General features: G+C 45.2%; 1 protein-coding gene across 3 annotated transcripts in view; it reads left to right on the forward strand.

Moving 5' to 3' along the window:
• The window catches only part of homer2 (homer scaffold protein 2), a 48,265-nt gene that overhangs the window by 13,035 nt on the left and 13,322 nt on the right, over positions 1-21,908 (forward strand). For all 3 annotated transcript variants that reach the window (XM_081373068.1, XM_081373069.1, XM_081373070.1), the window contains 4 exons: positions 1,435-1,550; positions 3,292-3,433; positions 7,611-7,721; positions 7,804-7,884. In XM_081373068.1, coding sequence (XP_081229194.1) covers positions 1,435-1,550; positions 3,292-3,433; positions 7,611-7,721; positions 7,804-7,884 — 450 coding nt within the window. The remainder of the gene's footprint in view (positions 1-1,434; positions 1,551-3,291; positions 3,434-7,610; positions 7,722-7,803; positions 7,885-21,908) is intronic.

The following is a 21,908-nucleotide window of genomic DNA, read 5'->3' on the forward strand; positions in this document are numbered from 1 at the left end:
TTACCCATCGTGCACTGCGGTCGCAGGTACATCATGTGATTGTTCGTAAGATTCATGCTAAGATTAAAGCATAAACTATATGATTTCACAGTAGATTTATAGTAGAAGAGACACGCAGAAAAGGAAACTCTTGTTTTGATATATATATGAATATATTATGTTAAAAATTATTACAATTATTAAAAATAAGTTATATTGTGGGCAATTTAAAGCATTAATTCACTTCACTATTTACTGATTTACTTCAGTCAGAACCTTACATTATTTCATTATTTACTTCGGGAAGTCGTCTTCATCGTCTCTGTCTTGTTGTCTGTAATCGATGAGACCACAGTTATAGATCTGTGTGAGAACAAACGCAGATATTAGAGGAAAACACTTGAGAATCCAGACCACAATCCAGACCACAATCCAGACCACAATCCAGATGTTTATTGAAACTCCTGCTGAAAAACGAGAGATTAGGAGAGATACAATCTGTATTGTGAAAAGCGCTATACAAAAATATACTTTATTTAGGAGATTCTTCCTCAGATCTTCCACAGTTTTGCTCCTCGTTTGATCGAGGCTGATTTAAGGATGTTTTCTCTTGAACACACACTTCTGGTCGGAGTTTGAGATGAAGCTCAGATTCACTCATTTGTTCCTCTGGCGTGTTATTGAACAGATTTGAACGAAATTATGTCGATTCTAGTAGCCAATCAGATGTTGACAAAAGCTTTGGCCTTTTCTGTGATCGTTCTCATCAGACGTCAGTAAAGAGTGTGTGACGTCTGAGACCTTTGAACGCATCAGGTGTACGCATTGCTGGTCTAGGATCAGTTTTCAGATTAGGTGATAGAGTTCTCGAAAGCGTCAAAGGTTTCTATTTACAATGTGTTTTTGCAGCGTTGAGCAATGTAGCCAATCACAGACATGTCTGTTAATCTCAATGGCCAATCAGAGGTGCTTCAGTTAGAACCCACTCATCGCTTGAGACGAGTTTTCGTGCAGTGCTGATTCTGCAGATCCTCGTTATAACACACAGTGTAATACACATGTAAATAAGACATTCATTGATATAGCGGAGCTTTTCTGAGATCGTGAGCTACAGCTTTTAGTGATCATAAAGGAAGCGCTTTCAAGGCAATAACCCATTCTGAATTTGAATAAATCTTGTTTTTCATGCTTGACCATCGAAATTGTAATGATTGACACAGTAATTATAGGCATGGACACCGATATGATCTGTTGAAGTAGATTATGGCCAGAACTCGCTCTGTAACCCAATGGTTATTTATGATCGGCTGCCATGTCGAATCTCACACACAGTATTCTTGCTGTTCTGTGAAAATGAACAGTGGTTTGTGGATTAGTTTTTAAGGGAAGCGCATGAAGAGTGTGTTCACCCTCCGCCTATGAAAAGCGTTTAACCCGCAGTGTGTCGTTCGTCAGGAATCGGGCCGTGAAACTCCTTCGGGAAACCAGGCGTCCAGCTTTAACGGAACCGATGATGAGAAGATCTCGATCGGCCCAGAGAACGAGGCGCTGAAGAGTGAGGTGGAGCAGAGGTGAGACACACACACACACACACACACACACACACACACACACACACACACATATATACATACACATATACACACACACACATACAGTGGGGAGAACAAGTATTTGATACACTGCCGATTTTGCATACTTACAAAGCATGTAGAGGCTTTAATTTTTATCATAGGTACTCTTCAGTTGTGAGTGATGGAATCTAAAACAAAAATCCAAAAAATCACATTGTATGATTTTTCAATAATTAATTTGAATTTTATTGCATGACATAAGTTTTTTGATCACCTACTAACCAGTAAGAATTCCGGCTCTCACAGACCTGTTAGTTTTTCTTTAAGAAGCCCTCCTGTTCTCCACTCATTACCTGTAATAACTGCACCTGTTTGAACTTGTTACCTGTATAAAAGACACCTGTCCACACACTCAATCAAACAGACTCCAACCTCTCCACAATGGCCAAGACCAGAGAGCTGTGTAAGGACATCAGGGATAAAACTGTAGATCTGCACAAGGCTGGGATGGGCTACAGGACAATAGGCACGCAGCTTGGTGAGATGGCAACAACTGTTGGCGCAATTATTAGAAAATGGAAGAAGTTCAAGATGACAGTCAATCTCCCTCGGTCTGGGGCACCATGCAAGATCTCACCCCGTGGGGCATCAATGATCATGAGGAAGGTGAGGGATCAGCCCAGAACTACACGGCAGGACCTGCTCAATGATCTGAAGAGAGCTGGGACCACAGTCTCAAAGAAAACCATTAGTAACACACTACGCCGTCATGGATTAAAATCCTGCAGCGCACTGGGTCTTCCAGCATGACAATGACCCGAAACACACAGCCAGGGCAACTAAGGAGTGGCTCCGTAAGAAGCATCTCAAGGTCCTGGAGTGGCCTAGCCAGTCTCCAGACCTGAACCCAATAGAAAATCTTTGGAGGAGCTGAAAGTCCGTATTGCCCAGCGACAGCCCCGAAACCTGAAGGATCTGCAGAAGGTCTGTATGGAGGAGTGGGCCAGAATCCCTGCAGTGTGTGCAAACCTGGGCAAGAACTACAGGAAACGTATGATCTCTGCAATTGCAAACAAAGGTTTCTGTACCAAATATTAAGTTCTGCTTTTCTGATGTATCAAATACTTATGTCATGCAATAAAATGCAAATTAATTACTTAAAAATCATACAATGTGATTTTCTGGATTTTTGTTTTAGATTCCGTCTCTCACAGGTGAAGAGTACATATGATAAAAATTACAGACCTCTACATGCTTTGTAAGTGGGAAAACCTGCAAAATCAGCAGTGTATCAAATACTTGTTCTCCCCACTGTATACACACACACACACACATATATATACACACACACACAGACACACACACGCATATATATATATATATATATCTATATATCTATATATATATATATATATATATATACACACACACACTCACACACTCATATCCTATATATACTATACTCCAGTCAGTGCATCGTGTCTCACTGTATCAGAGAGATTTATCCTTCTCAAGTGCAGACCTGATCCTGAACTCACAGTGTGTGTGTGTGTGTGAGTGACAGTAAGAAGTGAACTCGCAGTGATCAGTGTGTGTGTGTGTGTGTGTGTGTGTGTGTGTGTGTGTGTGTGTGACCGTAAGAACTGAACTCACAGTGATCTGTGCGTGTGTGTGTGTGTATGTGACAGTAAGAAGTGAACTTGCAGTGATCTGTGTGTGTGTGTGTGTGTGATGGTAGGAAGTGTGAGCTGGAGCTACAGGCGCTGAGGGAGAGTAACGCTCGTCTACAGGAGGCGCTGGAGGAGGAGAAGATCAGCGCTGAGAACTGGAGTCGTCGAGTGACCAAGAGCCAGGAGGAGGAGAACCAGCTGAGGAACCAGGTGAGACACGAGAGCCTGAGGAACACACACACACACACACACGCACACGCACACACACACTGGAGGACGTGAGGAGTGTGAGATTAACACTGACTTGCTCAGGGTTAATCTATCTCAAGCTAGGTTTATATTCGCTGCGTCCGCACGAGTGTGAAGGTGCGCACGGCAAAAATGGCGGTGTGGGCGGTCGTGCGTGTTGGGTGCGCAAGGCCCAATTTTGCTTGCCGGTGTGCACGGCTTTTTTTGTAACAGCACGTGCGGCTACGCATCCATGAGCTCGCTCTGCTCAGTCGGCGTAGGCTCGCTCTGCTCAGTCGCCGTAGGCTCGCTCTGCTCAGTCGGTGTAGGCTCGCTCTGCTCAGTCGCCGTAGGCTCGCTCTGCTCAGTCGGTGTAGGCTCGCTCTGCTCAGTCGCCGTAGGCTCGCTCTGCTCAGTCGCCGTAGGCTCGCTCTGCTCAGTCGGCGTAGGCTCGCTCGCTCTGCTCAGTCGGCGTAGGCTCGCTCTGCTCAGTCGCCGTAGGCTCGCTCTGCTCAGTCGGCGTAGGCTCGCTCGCTCTGCTCAGTCGGCGTAGGCTCGCTCGCTCTGCTCAGTCGCCGTAGGCTCGCTCTGCTCAGTCGCCGTAGGCTCGCTCTGCTCAGTCGCCGTAGGCTCGCTCTGCTCAGTCGGCGTAGGCTCGCTCGCTCTGCTCAGTCGCCGTAGGCTCGCTCTGCTCAGTCGCCGTAGGCTCGCTCTGCTCAGTCGGCGTAGGCTCGCTCGCTCTGCTCAGTCGGCGTAGGCTCGCTCGCTCTGCTCAGTCGCCGTAGGCTCGCTCTGCTCAGTCGCCGTAGGCTCGCTCGCTCTGCTCAGTCGGCGTAGGCTCGCTCGCTCTGCTCAGTCGGCGTAGGCTCGCTCGCTCTGCTCAGTCGGCGTAGGCTCGCTCTGCTCAGTCGCCGTAGGCTCGCTCTGCTCAGTCGGCGTAGGCTCGCTCTGCTCAGTCGCCGTAGGCTCGCTCTGCTCAGTCGCCGTAGGCTCGCTCTGCTCAGTCGCCTTAGGCTCGCTCTGCTCAGTCGCCGTAGGCTCGCTCGCTCTGCTCAGTCGCCGTAGGCTCGCTCTGCTCAGTCGCCTTAGGCTCGCTCTGCTCAGTCGCCGTAGGCTCGCTCTGCTCAGTCGCCTTAGGCTCGCTCTGCTCAGTCGGCGTAGGCTCGCTCTGCTCAGTCGGCGTAGGCTCGCTCTGCTCAGTCGGCGTAGGCTCGCTCTGCTCAGTCGGCGTAGGCTCGCTCTGCTCAGTCGCCGTAGGCTCGCTCTGCTCAGTCGCCGTAGGCTCGCTCTGCTCAGTCGCCTTAGGCTCGCTCTGCTCAGTCGCCGTAGGCTCGCTCGCTCTGCTCAGTCGCCGTAGGCTCGCTCTGCTCAGTCGCCTTAGGCTCGCTCTGCTCAGTCGCCGTAGGCTCGCTCTGCTCAGTCGCCTTAGGCTCGCTCTGCTCAGTCGGCGTAGGCTCGCTCTGCTCAGTCGGCGTAGGCTCGCTCTGCTCAGTCGGCGTAGGCTCGCTCTGCTCAGTCGCCGTAGGCTCGCTCGCTCTGCTCAGTCGGCGTAGGCTCGCTCGCTCTGCTCAGTCGCCGTAGGCTCGCTCTGCTCAGTCGCCTTAGGCTCGCTCTGCTCAGTCGCCGTAGGCTCGCTCTGCTCAGTCGCCGTAGGCTCGCTCGCTCTGCTCAGTCGGCGTAGGCTCGCTCGCTCTGCTCAGTCGCCGTAGGCTCGCTCTGCTCAGTCGCCTTAGGCTCGCTCTGCTCAGTCGCCGTAGGCTCGCTCTGCTCAGTCGGCGTAGGCTCGCTCTGCTCAGTCGCCGTAGGCTCGCTCTGCTCAGTCGCCGTAGGCTCACTCGCTCTGCTCAGTCGGCGTAGGCTCGCTCGCTCTGCTCAGTCGCCGTAGGCTCGCTCTGCTCAGTCGCCGTAGGCTCGCTCTGCTCAGTCGCCGTAGGCTCGCTCTGCTCAGTCGGCGTAGGCTCGCTCTGCTCAGTCGCCGTAGGCTCGCTCTGCTCAGTCGGCGTAGGCTCGCTCTGCTCAGTCGGCGTAGGCTCGCTCTGCTCAGTCGCCTTAGGCTCGCTCTGCTCAGTCGCCGTAGGCTCGCTCTGCTCAGTCGCCGTAGGCTCGCTCTGCTCAGTCGCCGTAGGCTCGCTCTGCTCAGTCGGCGTAGGCTCGCTCTGCTCAGTCGCCTTAGGCTCGCTCTGCTCAGTCGCCGTAGGCTCGCTCTGCTCAGTCGCCGTAGGCTCGCTCTGCTCAGTCGCCGTAGGCTCGCTCGCTCTGCTCAGTCGGCGTAGGCTCGCTCGCTCTGCTCAGTCGGCGTAGGCTCGCTCGCTCTGCTCAGTCGGCGTAGGCTCGCTCGCTCTGCTCAGTCGCCGTAGGCTCGCTCTGCTCAGTCGGCGTAGGCTCGCTCTGCTCAGTCGCCGTAGGCTCGCTCTGCTCAGTCGCCGTAGGCTCGCTCTGCTCAGTCGGCGTAGGCTCGCTCTGCTCAGTCGCCGTAGGCTCGCTCTGCTCAGTCGGCGTAGGCTCGCTCTGCTCAGTCGCCTTAGGCTCGCTCTGCTCAGTCGGCGTAGGCTCGCTCTGCTCAGTCGGTGTAGGCTCGCTCTGCTCAGTCGCCGTAGGCTCGCTCTGCTCAGTCGCCGTAGGCTCGCTCTGCTCAGTCGCCTTAGGCTCGCTCTGCTCAGTCGCCGTAGGCTCGCTCTGCTCAGTCGGCGTAGGCTCGCTCTGCTCAGTCGCCGTAGGCTCGCTCTGCTCAGTCGCCGTAGGCTCGCTCTGCTCAGTCGCCGTAGGCTCGCTCTGCTCAGTCGCCGTAGGCTCGCTCTGCTCAGTCGCCGTAGGCTCGCTCTGCTCAGTCGCCGTAGGCTCGCTCGCTCTGCTCAGTCGGCGTAGGCTCGCTCGCTCTGCTCAGTCGCCGTAGGCTCGCTCTGCTCAGTCGCCGTAGGCTCGCTCTGCTCAGTCGCCGTAGGCTCGCTCTGCTCAGTCGGCGTAGGCTCGCTCTGCTCAGTCGCCGTAGGCTCGCTCTGCTCAGTCGGCGTAGGCTCGCTCTGCTCAGTCGCCTTAGGCTCGCTCTGCTCAGTCGCCGTAGGCTCGCTCTGCTCAGTCGCCGTAGGCTCGCTCTGCTCAGTCGCCGTAGGCTCGCTCTGCTCAGTCGCCGTAGGCTCGCTCTGCTCAGTCGCCGTAGGCTCGCTCTGCTCAGTCGGCGTAGGCTCGCTCTGCTCAGTCGGCGTAGGCTCGCTCGCTCTGCTCAGTCGCCGTAGGCTCGCTCTGCTCAGTCGCCATAGGCTCGCGCTTCTCAGTCGCCGTAGGCTCGCTCTGCTCAGTCGGCGTAGGCTCGCTCGCTCTGCTCAGTCGCCATAGGCTCGCGCTTCTCAGTCGCCGTAGGCTCGCTCTGCTCAGTCGCCGTAGGCTCGCTCTGCTCAGTCGCCGTAGGCTCGCTCTGCTCAGTCGCCGTAGGCTCGCTCTGCTCAGTCGCCGTAGGCTCGCTCGCTCTGCTCAGTCGGCGTAGGCTCGCTCGCTCTGCTCAGTCGCCGTAGGCTCGCTCTGCTCAGTCGCCGTAGGCTCGCTCTGCTCAGTCGCCGTAGGCTCGCTCTGCTCAGTCGGCGTAGGCTCGCTCTGCTCAGTCGCCGTAGGCTCGCTCTGCTCAGTCGGCGTAGGCTCGCTCTGCTCAGTCGCCTTAGGCTCGCTCTGCTCAGTCGCCGTAGGCTCGCTCTGCTCAGTCGCCGTAGGCTCGCTCTGCTCAGTCGCCGTAGGCTCGCTCTGCTCAGTCGGCGTAGGCTCGCTCTGCTCAGTCGGCGTAGGCTCGCTCTGCTCAGTCGGCGTAGGCTCGCTCGCTCTGCTCAGTCGCCGTAGGCTCGCTCTGCTCAGTCGCCATAGGCTCGCGCTTCTCAGTCGCCGTAGGCTCGCTCTGCTCAGTCGGCGTAGGCTCGCTCGCTCTGCTCAGTCGCCATAGGCTCGCGCTTCTCAGTCGCCGTAGGCTCGCTCGCGCTGCAGAGTCAGGCAAAAGTATAAACAAGGCTTCAGTCGGTCAAGCTTCACCGCAGTTTCACAGAATCAGAGATTAGAAGGAGACGTTTGCGTTTGTGCTCGTCCTTTGTGATTGACTGAGCTGAAATATTGAGCATTGGGTTATTAGCTCAAGTGTGTTATTGAAGAGCTGTAACGGGGTGTGTGTGTGTGTGTGTAGATCTCAGAGCTGGAGCTGCAGTGTAAAGAGGTGAATCTGGAGAAAGAGAGGAATGTTCAGCTGACGCTCAGAATTCAAGAGTTGGAATCAGATCTGCAGGAAAAACAACAGGTGAGCCAAACACACACACACACACGTGCCACATCATTCTGCCGTGAGTGCTCTTACAAACACGTATGATGCTGTTTTTCAGGAGCTTGAGAACCTTTGCAAACAGGCAGAAATCATCCCTCAGCTCATGGCAGAGTGTGAAAACCTCACAGGCAAACTACAGGTGAACAGCAGCACAAACACACACGTTCATTCCTCAAACGTATGTTCATATGGCAAGCCAAAAGGCTCAGAAATACGGCATAGCTAAATCGCGTTTAAAGCCAAACGCCGTCAAATACGGCGTTTTAAACCGTATTGGACGCCGTAAAATACGCCGTTGTAATTACAAACACCGTAAAAGACGCGCGAAATACGTCAATGATGCCGTATTTGACGGCGTTTTAGTGTGCATGGAAAGCGCCGCTTTTTACGCCGTTCATCTCGCCATATGACGCCGTAAAAAACGCCGTTTTAGTTGCACAGAGCTCGCGCTATTTTACGGCGTTTTGCTTATAGTATAATGAGACACTGATTTCTACAGCCAGTAAGTTTGAACTGTTCTCTCCCAATCAATGATAAACTGAGTCAGACCAGACGAATTCAGCACGGATCATTTATTCCAATTCTTATGCTCATATATGAGGAGTTATTAAACAAGGAAAAGAATCCAGGGCGTATTGGCTTAACTCGGCACATTTCCATCTAAGTGCTGAATAACACAAAATATTGATATAACCCATAGAATGCCCTATGAATTTATTTGTGTTTTAAATAGGCCTATTTGAAAAAAAAATAAGACGAATGTATTTTTTGCCATTTCTAAAAAATGTGGCAGGTTTGTTGGTAGGTCTATAAGTTAAATAGTGTTCCGATTTTTGTAGGCTAATTAAATTCGTGTTTTATTCATAATACATTGATTATATATTCATTAAATAACATTATTACATTTCGTTATATCCAATATATTTTTGTAAAATGAAGATTCAAATATTTTGCCCTTTCGATCGTCCAGTTCATAGTGAAATAAACGACTTGGGGAAAAAAGTCAACCGTTTGTGGGTATAGAAGTTCAGTGAGTACAAAGCCGTTTTTAAAATACGAATTTTGAAATAATTTCCGTCATTTTAAAAGATAAAACATAAGGTGCAAGGGAGCAAACTCGGCAAATGACAATAAATAAATAAATAAATAAAAAGAACATAGCCTAGTTATTTCTTTCCCACATTTGAGTCATTATTCTTAAAATAAATGTAAATTATGCTTGCAACAATAGCTGTAGGTTAATTGGCCTGGATGAGTGTGGTTGGCCTAATATTGTGTGTTGTGATGACCTGCATTATAATGACCGGCATTATATAATTTGTGAATATTTGTAAAAATTCGTGAAAGAGTTGGAAAATTGACAGTTCTGTCGATGTTTTGCCCAGGCAGGGTTAGTTAAGTAAATCTAAAACTATTAAAAAACATTTAAATGCTAATCGAAATAAACCTGAAATAAAGGAAAATATAGCCTAACTATTAGTTGAAAAACTTAAACTAAACGGAAATGAGAAATGTTTTTTTTTTATCAACAAACTGGATTCATTTCGGGGTTTTTTTTTTTCCTGCCACCTTCAACCGACGCGATCTTCCATTCATTAACCGACAAGATTATGTTACGGTAAATTAAAATTAAATTAAATTAGAATGAACAAGTGACTGTTTCCAGGGGTTTAGTTTTAGCCTGCATGTAAAATAGCAGCAATAGAATAGGTCATCGTCACCGTATTCACCTGTAGTGCTTCTGTGAACAGGTAAAAAACAGGATAACATCCATAACTCTATAGGCTACTGTCTGTTTCTCAACTGGTTTTGTGACAGTGTTTAATTTGTAAAGTGGGAGGTTCCGGAGCACAGAGGGGGAGTGGATCCGGCTACTCAAAACGGGGCTTGGAGGTAACGGAACAAAAAAAAATTACAAGCTTCTCTGCAGGGGCGGCGCCAGAGAATTTTTAACGCATGTGTTGAGGGGGTGCTAGATCATTGACAGGGGGAGCTGCGCAAAACTTGGCCACTAAATATTTAATATTCAGTTATTTTAATGATCACAATTAAAGTTTTATTAAATTGAACAAGCGGAACATTCAGCATTCAACAATCAAATAAAAGATGTAGACTATTATTAATAATAATGTTATATCAACATAATATCTCGTTATTTCGACATAATATGTGTGCGTGCAACAAGCAAGATGTGCATTTGTAAATCCGGTGACGCATGCATTGATTTTTAATGGATTACATAATCAGAGAGTAGCCTTTTTCTTTTTCTTTTTTTTTAAATTTTGAATTATTTCGTTTAAAGACATTTCAAGCTTTGTGTATTTAATGTATTTCTTATGTCTTTGTGAGGCATACACTGAGTTTCGTTAAGTTAGGATGAGATGCGCTCCAGTTAACGTGCAATGCAAGTGACCACGCGGGCGCCTCCATTATTATATTGTCCATTATATTTGAATCCAGGCATTAAATCCAGGCAATTGGTTGATGAAAAATTTATTAAAATTAAGATACAATTTATACAAAACGAAATTCACTTTAAAGAAAGGCTTTTTACAAATCAAAACTTAATGAAGTGGTCAAAATCATGTCTGAACCACTCCATGTCTCATATTGCGCATCCTATCTTATTCGTGCTGTTCACTTTTCATAAGTCAACATAAATGGAAAAAAATAACATTATAATATTTTAACAAATATGAAACTAATTGCACTTATTTAATGGCTACAACAGTATAGTAGGCCTACAGACTCTCTATTTGTACAAATTGCTGCACATTCATTTAATTCTGAATTTTGCATGCACAAGTTAAAAAGGCATTTGTTCAAATCAAGTTCACGGATAATTGTGCGTGCATTTATTAATCATTATGATACTAAAATCATAGCAAAGTGGGCTATGCTATGTACAAAAAAAATCAGATGAGCCCAGAACGCAATTACACGTTAAGTATTTCCCCCCCATAGAAAACCATTATAAGAACGCTTAATGTGGCTTAATGCAGATTAGAATGTCCCCTTATTATGGCGAAATAACGAGATATTATGTCTATACTGCTGTTTCCACCATGGTCTACACATTCTTGATCAGCGGAAACGATTTTTGCTTGTTTGGGATCTGACTGGCCAGCGTATTTGAAAAAGTTAAGCAAACTTTGCTGTCTTTTTGACATTTTTCCCCTGAGTGAAACGATCGATTAAAATTAAGCCCTGTGTGACACCCTTTTAAAATGTGAAAATCCTATTAATTTTGCTTTATTGATTTGAATGTTCTTTAATATTTTATTTAATTTCAGTTTATTATTTAGCTTGGATTATTTTAATAGCCTACATAAAATTAATAATTCCTTGGGAGCATATGAATTGGATTACCACAAATGATCCGTGCTGAATTCGTCTGGTCTGACTCAGTTTATCATTGATTGGGAGAGAACAGTTCAAACTTACTGGCTGTGGAAATCAGTGGGCGTGTCTCATTATACTATAAGCAAAACGCCGTAAAATAGCGCGCGCTCTGTGCAACCAAAACGGCGTTTTTTACGGCGTCATATGGCGAGATGAACGGCGTAAAAAGCGGCGCTTTCCATGCACACTAAAACGCCGTCAAATACGGCGTCATTGACGTATTTTGCGCGTCTTTTACGCCGTTTGTAATTACAACGGCGTATTTTACGGCGTCCAATACGGTTTAAAACGCCGTATTTGACGGCGTTTGGCTTTAAACGCGATTTATCTATGGCGTATTTCTGAGCCTCTTGGCTTGCCATATGTTCATTCCTCAAACGCGTGTTCATTTCTCAAACGCGCGTTCATTCCTCAAACGCGTATTCCTTCTCAAACGTGTTAATTTCTCAAACGTGTTCATTCCTCAAACGCGTATTCATTCTCAAACGTGTTCATTCCTCAAACGCGTTCATTCCTCAAACGCGTATTCATTTCTCAAACGTGTTCATTCCTCAAACGCATGTTCATTCCTCAAACGTGTGTTCATTCTTCAAACGCGTATTCATTCTCAAACGTGTTCATTCCTCAAAAAGCGTTCATTCCTAAAAATGCGTGTTCATTCCTCAAACGCACGTTCATTCCTCAAACGCACGTTCATTCCTCAAACGCGCGTTCATTCCTCAAACGCATGTTCATTCCTCAAACGTGTGTTCATTCCTCAAACGCGTATTCATTCTCAAACGTGTTCATTCCTCAAAAAGCGTTCATTCCTAAAAACGCGTGTTCATTCCTCAAACGCGTGTTCATTCCTCAAACGCGTTCATTCCTCAAACGCGTTCATTCCTCAAACGCGCGTTCATTCCTCAAACGCGCGTTCATTCCTCAAACGCGCGTTCATTCCTCAAACGCGCGTTCATTCCTCAAACGCGCGTTCATTCCTCAAACGCGCGTTCATTCCTCAAACGCGCGTTCATTCCTCAAACGCGCGTTCATTCCTCAAACGCGCGTTCATTCCTCAAACGCGCGTTCATTCCTCAAACGCGCGTTCATTTCTCAAACGCGCGTTCATTTCTCAAACGCGCGTTCATTCCTCAAACGCGCGTTCATTCCTCAAACGCGCGTTCATTCCTCAAACGCGCGTTCATTCCTCAAACGCGCCTTCATTCCTCAAACGCGCGTTCATTCCTCAAACGCGCGTTCATTCCTCAAACGCGCGATCATTGTCAAACGTGTTCATTCCTCAAACGCGCGATCATTCTTAAACGTGCGATCATTCCTCAAACGCGTTCATTCCTCAAACGCGTATTCATTCTCAAACGTGTTCATTCCTCAAACATGTTCATTCCTCAAACACGTGTTCATTCCTCAAACATATTCATTCCTCAAACGCGTGTTCATTCCTCAAACGTGTATTCATTTTCAAACACGTGTTCATTTCTCAAACGCGTATTCATTCCTCAAACGCGTGTTCATTCCTCAAACGCGTATTCCTTCTCAAACGCGTATTCCTTCTCAAACGCGTGTTCATTCCTCAAACGCGTATTCCTTCTCAAACGCGTATTCCTTCTCAAACGCGTATTCATTCTCAAACACGTTCATTCCTCGCATGTTCATTCCTCAAACGCGTGTTCATTCCTCAAACGCGTGTTCATTCCTCAAACGCGTGTTCATTCCTCAAACGCGTTCATTTCTCAAATGCGTTCATTCCTTAAACGTGTATTCATTTTCAAACACGTGTTCCTTCTCAAACACGTTCATTTCTCAAACACGTGTTCATTCCTCAAACATATTCATTCCTCAAACGCGTGTTCATTCCTCAAACGCGTGTTCATTCCTCAAACGCGTGTTCATTCCTCAAACGCGTTCATTTCTCAAATGCGTTCATTCCTTAAACGTGTATTCATTTTCAAACACGTGTTCCTTCTCAAATACGTTCATTTCTCAAACACGTATTCAGTCCTCAAACGCGTTCATTCCTCAAACGCGTGTTCATTCCTCAAACACGTGTTCATTCCTCAAACATATTCATTCCTCAAACGCATATTCCTTCTCAAACGCGTATTCATTCTCTCAAACACGTGTTCATTCCTCAAACATATTCATTCCTCAAACGCATATTCCTTCTCAAACGCGTATTCATTCTCTCAAACGCGTGTTCATTCCTCAAACATATTCATTCCTCAAACGCATATTCCTTCTCAAACGCGTGTTCATTCCTCAAACGCGTGTTCATTTCTCAAACGCGTGTTCATTCCTCAAACGCGTTCATTCCTCAAACGCGTGTTCATTCCTCAAACACGTGTTCATTCCTCAAACATATTCATTCCTCAAACGCATATTCCTTCTCAAACGCGTATTCATTCTCTCAAACACGTGTTCATTCCTCAAACATATTCATTCCTCAAACGCATATTCCTTCTCAAACGCGTGTTCATTCCTCAAACGCGTGTTCATTTCTCAAACGCGTGTTCATTCCTCAAACGCGTTCATTCCTCAAACGCGTGTTCATTCCTCGCGTGTTCATTCCTCAAACGCGTTCATTTCTCAAACGCGTGTTCATTCCTCAAACGCGTTCATTCCTTGCGTGTTCATTCCTCAAACGCGTTCATATCTCAAACACGTGTTCATTCCTCAAACGCGTTCATTCCTCAAACGCGTGTTCATTCCTCAAACGCGTTCATTCCTCAAACGCGTGTTCATTCCTCGCGTGTTCATTCCTCAAACGCATTCATTCCTCAAACGCGTTCATTCCTCAAACGCGTGTTCATTCCTCAAACGCGTTCATTCCTCAAACGCGTGTTCATTCCTCGCGTGTTCATTCCTCAAACGCATTCATTCCTCAAACGCGTTCATTCCTCAAACGCATTCATTCCTCAAACGCGTTCATTCCTCAAACGCGTGTTCATTCCTCAAACGCGTGTTCATTCCTCAAACGCGTTCATTCCTTGCGTGTTCATTCCTCAAACACGTTCATTCCTCAAACGCGTGTTCATTCCTCAAACGCGTGTTCATTTCTCGCGTGTTCATTCCTCAAATGCGTGTTCATTCCTCAAATGCGTGTTCATTCCTCAAACGCGTTCATTCCTCAAACGCGTGTTCATTCCTCAAACGCGTGTTCATTTCTCAAACGCGTGTTCATTCCTCAAATGCGTGTTCATTCCTCAAACGCGTGTTCATTCCTCGCGTGTTCATTCCTCAAACGCGTGTTCATTCCTCGCGTGTTCATTCCTCAAACGCGTTCATTTCTCAAACGCGTTCATTCCTTGCGTGTTCATTCCTCAAACGCGTTCATTTCTCAAACGCGTGTTCATTCCTCAAACGCGTTCATTCCTCAAACGCGTGTTCATTCCTCAAACGCGTTCATTTCTCAAACGCGTGTTCATTCCTCAAACGCGTTCATTCCTCAAACGCGTTCATTCCTCAAACGCGTTCATTCCTCAAACGCGTGTTCATTCCTCAAACGCGTGTTCATTTCTCAAATGCGTTCATTCCTCAAACGTGTATTCATTTTCAAACACGTGTTCCTTCTCAAACACGTTCATTTCTCAAACACGTGTTCATTCCTCAAACATATTCATTCCTCAAACGCGTGTTCATTCCTCAAACGCGTTCATTTCTCAAACGCGTGTTCATTCCTCAAACGCGTGTTCATTCCTCAAACGCGTTCATTTCTCAAACGCGTGTTCATTCCTCAAACGCGTTCATTTCTCAAACGCGTGTTCATTCCTCAAACGCGTGTTCATTCCTCAAACGCGTTCATTTCTCAAACGCGTGTTCATTCCTCAAACGCGTTAATTTCTCAAATGCGTTCATTCCTCAAACGCGTGTTCATTCCTCAAATGCGTTAATTTCTCAAATGCGTTCATTCCTCAAACGTGTATTCATTTTCAAACACGCGTTCATTTCTCAAACGCGTATTCATTCTCAAACGCGTGTTCATTCCTCAAACGCGTTCATTCCTCAAACGCGTGTTCATTCCTCGCGTGTTCATTCCTCAAACGCGTTCATTTCTCAAACGCGTGTTCATTCCTCAAACGCGTTCATTTCTCAAACGCGTGTTCATTCCTCAAACGCGTTCATTCCTTGCGTGTTCATTCCTCAAACGCGTTCATTTCTCAAACGCGTGTTCATTCCTCAAACGCGTTCATTCCTCAAACGCGTTCATTCCTCAAACGCGTGTTCATTCCTCAAACGCGTTCATTCCTCAAATGCGTGTTCATTCCTCAAACGCGTTCATTCCTCAAACGCGTGTTCATTCCTCAAACGCGTGTTCATTCCTCAAACGCGTTCATTCCTTGCGTGTTCATTCCTCAAACACGTTCATTTCTCAAACGCGTTCATTCCTCAAACGCGTTCATTCCTCAAACGCGTGTTCATTCCTCAAACGCATGTTCATTTCTCGCGTGTTCATTCCTCAAATGCGTGTTCATTCCTCAAACGCGTTCATTCCTCAAACGCGTGTTCATTCCTCAAACGCGTGTTCATTTCTCAAACGCGTGTTCATTCCTCAAATGCGTGTTCATTCCTCAAACGCGTGTTCATTCCTCAAACGCGTGTTCATTTCTCAAACGCGTGTTCATTCCTCAAATGCGTGTTCATTCCTCAAATGCGTGTTCATTCCTCAAACGCGTGTTCATTCCTCGCGTGTTCATTCCTCAAACGCGTGTTCATTCCTCGCGTGTTCATTCCTCAAACGCGTTCATTTCTCAAACGCGTGTTCATTCCTCAAACGTGTTCATTCCTTGCGTGTTCATTCCTCAAACGCGTTCATTTCTCAAACGCGTGTTCATTCCTCAAACGCGTTCATTCCTCAAACGCGTGTTCATTCCTCAAACGCGTTCATTCCTCAAACGCGTTCATTCCTCAAACGCGTGTTCATTCCTCAAACGCGTGTTCATTTCTCAAATGCGTTCATTCCTCAAACGTGTATTCATTTTCAAACACGTGTTCCTTCTCAAACACGTTCATTTCTCAAACACGTGTTCATTCCTCAAACATATTCATTCCTCAAACGCGTGTTCATTCCTCAAACGCGTTCATTTCTCAAACGCGTGTTCATTCCTCAAACGCGTTAATTTCTCAAATGCGTTCATTTCTCAAACGCGTATTCATTCTCAAACGCGTGTTCATTCCTCAAACGCGTTCATTCCTCAAACGCGTTCATTCCTCAAACGCGTGTTCATTCCTCGCGTGTTCATTCCTCAAACGCGTTCATTTCTCAAACGCGTGTTCATTCCTCAAACGCGTTCATTCCTTGCGTGTTCATTCCTCAAACGCGTTCATTCCTCAAACGCGTGTTCATTCCTCAAACGCGTTCATTCCTCAAACGCGTGTTCATTCCTCGCGTGTTCATTCCTCAAACGCATTCATTCCTCAAACGCGCTCATTCCTCAAATGCGTGTTCATTCCTCAAACGCGTTCATTCCTCAAACGCGTGTTCATTCCTCAAACGCGTGTTCATTCCTCAAACGCGTTCATTCCTTGCGTGTTCATTCCTCAAACACGTTCATTCCTCAAACGCGTTCATTCCTCAAACGCGTTCATTCCTCAAACGCGTTCATTCCTCAAACGCGTGTTCATTCCTCAAACGCATGTTCATTTCTCGCGTGTTCATTCCTCAAATGCGTGTTCATTCCTCAAATGCGTGTTCATTCCTCAAACGCGTGTTCATTCCTCAAACGCGTGTTCATTCCTCAAACGCGTGTTCATTCCTCAAACGCGTGTTCATTTCTCAAACGCGTGTTCATTCCTCAAATGCGTGTTCATTCCTCAAACGCGTGTTCATTTCTCAAACGCGTGTTCATTCCTCAAACGCGTTCATTCCTCAAACGCGTGTTCATTCCTCGCGTGTTCATTCCTCAAACGCGTGTTCATTCCTCGCGTGTTCATTCCTCAAACGCGTTCATTTCTCAAACGCGTCTTCATTCCTCAAACGCGTTCATTTCTCAAACGCGTGTTCATTCCTCAAACGCGTTCATTCCTCAAACGCGTTCATTCCTCAAACGCGTTCATTCCTCAAACGCGTTCATTCCTCAAACGCGTTCATTCCTCAAACGCGTTCATTCCTCAAACGCGTGTTCATTCCTCAAACGCGTTCATTTCTCAAATGCGTTCATTCCTCAAACGTGTATTCATTTTCAAACACGTGTTCCTTCTCAAACACGTTCATTTCTCAAACACGTGTTCATTCCTCAAACATATTCGTTCCTCAAACGCGTGTTCATTCCTCAAACGCGTTCATTTCTCAAACGCGTGTTCATTCCTCAAACGCGTTAATTTCTCAAATGCGTTCATTCCTCAAACGCGTGTTCATTCCTCAAATGCGTTAATTTCTCAAATGCGTTCATTCCTCAAACGTGTATTCATTTTCAAACACGCGTTCATTTCTCAAACGCGTATTCATTCTCAAACACGTGTTCCTTCTCAAACACGTTCATTTCTCAAACACGTATTCATTCCTCGAAAGCGTGTTCATTCCTCAAACGCATTTTCATTTCTTAAACGCGTGTTCATTCCTCAAACATGTTCATTCCTCAAGCGTGTTCATTCCTCAAACGCATTTTCATTTCTCAAACGCATTTTCATTTCTTAAACGCGTGTTCATTCCTCAAACATGTTCATTCCTCAAGCGTGTTCATTCCTCAAACGCATTTTCATTTCTCAAACGCATTTTCATTTCTTAAACGCGTGTTCATTCCTCAAACATATTCATTCCTCAAACGCTTGTTCATTCCTCAAACACGTGTCTCTCAAACGGGAATCAGTCGCACCTCAGAGTTTTTAAGCACTTCTTGAGTCAATGACGCACTCACTCACTGAGAGTCACTTTTGCCTCGCCTTCGTGTCTAAAAGAAGGTGTGAAGTGGATTAATGTCCCGATCAGGTGAAATCAAAGAATGAACTGCTGTGATGTCATTTAGAAGAAAATTAAGCCAAAACTAAGAGGCCATTTTACACAACAGTTTCCAACTAAAAACTGTGTTTTGTCCGTTCATTTACACAACAGCATTTTGGGGGCCTGAAAACGCAAACATTTGAAAACAATACCGTTATTGTCTCCTTGTAAACTACTTGAATTCATGAAGACAGTGATGTCATGCGTGTGCGTTTCGTGTTCAGTCTACAGGTGCGTAGTGTTTCTTTAGTGACATCACCACCTACTGGCCTGACTGCAGAATACAGCGCTTTTAGCAGAACATATGCAAATATATCCACATCTATATGATCAGATGCTTACTGAACTGCTGTTTTCTCACCGCTGTCATTTTTGTTGTGTTTATATTGTTATTGAGAGGAAAGCGCAGCACATATTTACATCTTCTTCCTAGCGTATGTCCCGCGCAGGTGTAGGGTCCGCTTGTCGGCAAGCCTTTCTCCAGTCCAAGGCATCCTCGGGGGCGGCATCGATGTATTTCATGTCTTCCTTGATTCGGTCCATCCACCTCTTTTTCGGTCTTCCACGTGGTCTTCCACGTGGCCTTTGAGCCGCAGTGCTCTTCTCGCCACTGACTCTTCGTCACTTCGGATGACATGGCCATACCATCGGAGGCAGGCTTCTCGCATCTTCTCCGTGATTGGTGCTACTCCCTTGATCTTCCTGACATCCTCATTCATAACGTGGTCCAGTCGGGTCAGTCCCAATGTCCATCTGAGCATACGCATCTCCATCGTGTGGAGGGCCTCTTCGTGTTTGGTGGTTGCAGGCCAGCATTCTGCTCCATAGAGGGCAACTGGGCGGACTACCGTCTTGTAAACCTTTGCATTGAGGTGGGTGGGCATGCGTCGATCACAGAGGACACCAGTGACCTGGCACCACTTCATCCAGGCAGTGTTGACTCTTGCTCTGGTGTCTGGAAGGCTGTCACCATTAGCCGAGAGGGTGGAGCCAAGTCAAGTCAAGTTTATTTATATAGCGCTTTTCACAACACAGGTTGTATCAAAGCAGCTTCACAGTATTAAATTCAAATAATACATCAATGTTTGTTTCTTTTGGAAAACGTCCACGTTTGGTAATGCTGATCAATAGTATTGTTGATTGATTAATTAATTAAATAAAATATCCCCAAATATCCCCAACTGAGCAAGCCAAAGGCAACAGTGGCAAGGAACCGAAAAACTCCATCAGGTGACCTAATGGAGAAAAAAAAAAAAACCTTGGGAGAACCCAGGCTCAGTCGGGGGCCAGTTCTCCTCTGGCGTTTATAAACTAGAGGTCGGATTTAACTGTAAGATTAAAAGTATTATATGAATGCCTGGGTGAAGAGATGCGTCTTTAATCTAGTTTTAAACTGGGAGAGCGAGTCTGAGCAATGAACAGTATCAGGAAGACTATTCCAGAGTTTTGGAGCTAAATGTGAAAATGCTCTCCCTCCTTTGGTGGACCTAGATATCCTAGGTATGACCAAACGCCTCGAATTAAGTGATCCTAAAGAGCGCGATGGATTATAGGGCGATAGAAGATCCGTTAAATAGACTGGAGCTAAGCCGTTTAGGGCTTTATAAGTCAGTAGCAATACCTTGTAATTAATACGGAACTTTATAGGTAACCAATGTAGTGATGATAAAATTGGTGTTATATGATCATATTTTCTTGATCTAGTAAGAACTCTAGCGGCGGCATTTTGGACTAACTGTAGCTTGTTTATTGAGGTTGCAGGACAACCAGCTAATAAAGCATTACAGTAATCTAGTCTCGAAGTCATGAATGCATGAACTAACTTTTCTGCATCAGAAACTGATAGCATGTTACGTAGCTTAGCAATGTTTCTAAGGTGGAAAAAGGTTCTTGTTCTTGTAACATATGAAATATGATTATCAAAAGACAGGTTGTAGTCTAATATAACACCCAGGTCTACACCCACTGTAGAAGATAAAGTAACAGGACATCCTACTATGTTAAAGTTGTATTGTGAGAGGTTTTGTGGGCGGTTTTTTGAACCGATGATTAGTACCTCTGTCTTGTCTGGATTTAATAAAAGAAAATTGCGCGTCATCCAATCTTTTATATCTTTAACACACTCTGTCAGTTTGGATAATTTAGCGTTTTCATCTGGCCGTGATGAAATATAGATTTGAGTGTCATCAGCATAACAATGGAAACTAATTCCATGTTTCCTTATAATATTTCCAAGTGGCAGCATATATATTGAGAATAACAGAGGGCCTAACACAGATCCTTGCGGCACTCCATAGTTTTACTGAAGTTATGATAGATTTTTCTCCATTTAAATAGACAAAATGGTAGCGGTCAGATAAGTATGATCTGAACCAGTTTAATGCTTGTCCTTGAACACCAGTATAATGTTGTAGTCGATCTAAGAGTAGTATTGTGTGATCTATAGTATCGAACGCAGCACTAAGATCAAGTAAAACTAGTATTGAGATACAGCCTTGGTCAGAAGCTAATCATTTGTGATTTTAACGAGCGCAGTTTCAGTGCTATGATGCGGTCTGAATCCAGACTGAAACTTTTCATAGATGTCATTTTTTTTGCAAGAAAGAGCCCAGTTGGGCGGTTACAACTTTTTCTAGTATTTTAGACATAAAAGGAAGATTTGAAATGGGTCTATAATTTGCTAGGTTATTATGATCTAATTGTGGTTTCTTAATGAGAGGTTTTATAACTGCCAGTTTAAATGTTCTTGGAACATGACCTAAAGTTAACCCTCTGGAGTCTGAGCGGTTTTCTGGGCCCTTGAGATGTTCTGACATGCCCTGACATTTGTGCTTTTTTCAGTTGCTTATAAACATATTAATGGCAAAGGTGTAAATTCACTCTATAAAGCACAAACAGGGCTACCATAATATGTGAGCCATGTGTATGTACATGTTTTCATTTTTGAGAGAATAATGTTTATGCGTGGTTATTGAAAAAAATAAAAAATAAAATTTCTGAAATAAGGCCACAAAACACATAGTAAATATGTGTCAATAAGACTTTTGACCAATGGATGTCGTCGCCTATAGTTTTTTCTTCAAAATTATGTGAAAATAGTCTTGCTTTATCGTTCAAATAAAACCATACATTGATTTAAATTGATGTAAAACAGGTTTTGCTTGGAAAGCCAATATGCGAGGGGGCGTGAACGAGGAGTGGTTTTCACCTGAATTACCACCCACTCTGCATAATGACTCTGTATAATGATGAGCCATTCACACAGGTGTGAAACTGGCTGAGCCACAATGCTTGGACAAAATATATTTAGAAGAAGACTTATATTGACCATTTAAGATTTTGCTTACATCTATCTTGTACATATGTTGTGCTATTTTATTAAAAAGGTTACAATTACAACAATAATTACAATTTCAACAATATTTCAAGTGTACTCTTTCTTTGTAAAAAAAAAGAAAGATTATAGGCCTACATTTTATCTATGTATTCATTACTTTGAATATAGCCAACATTGGAAAAGCTAACATCTTAGTTGATGACTTTATTTTTGACAAAAATATTAGGCTATTTTATATATAGAAATTGCTAAACAAAAGCTTATTTGACGAGGCAGTATATTCTACAGTAAAAACAGTACCCAAATCTACTAAACAAAATGTTGTCTTTCATATTTCGCCTGACTGTAAAGTTGTTTTCATGAAATATTAGGGCATATAAATGTTAATTTGCAGTTTACGTTGCTTATACAAATAGCCAACATTTTATTTCAACATATTTCAGTCGATTTTTACTCATCTCAGTATAGCAATACAGTTTGCTAAAACATC

Source organism: Scardinius erythrophthalmus (assembly GCF_964197995.2).
Source record: "Scardinius erythrophthalmus genome assembly, chromosome: 8".
In the NCBI taxonomy this organism is placed as follows: Eukaryota; Metazoa; Chordata; class Actinopteri; order Cypriniformes; family Leuciscidae; genus Scardinius; species Scardinius erythrophthalmus.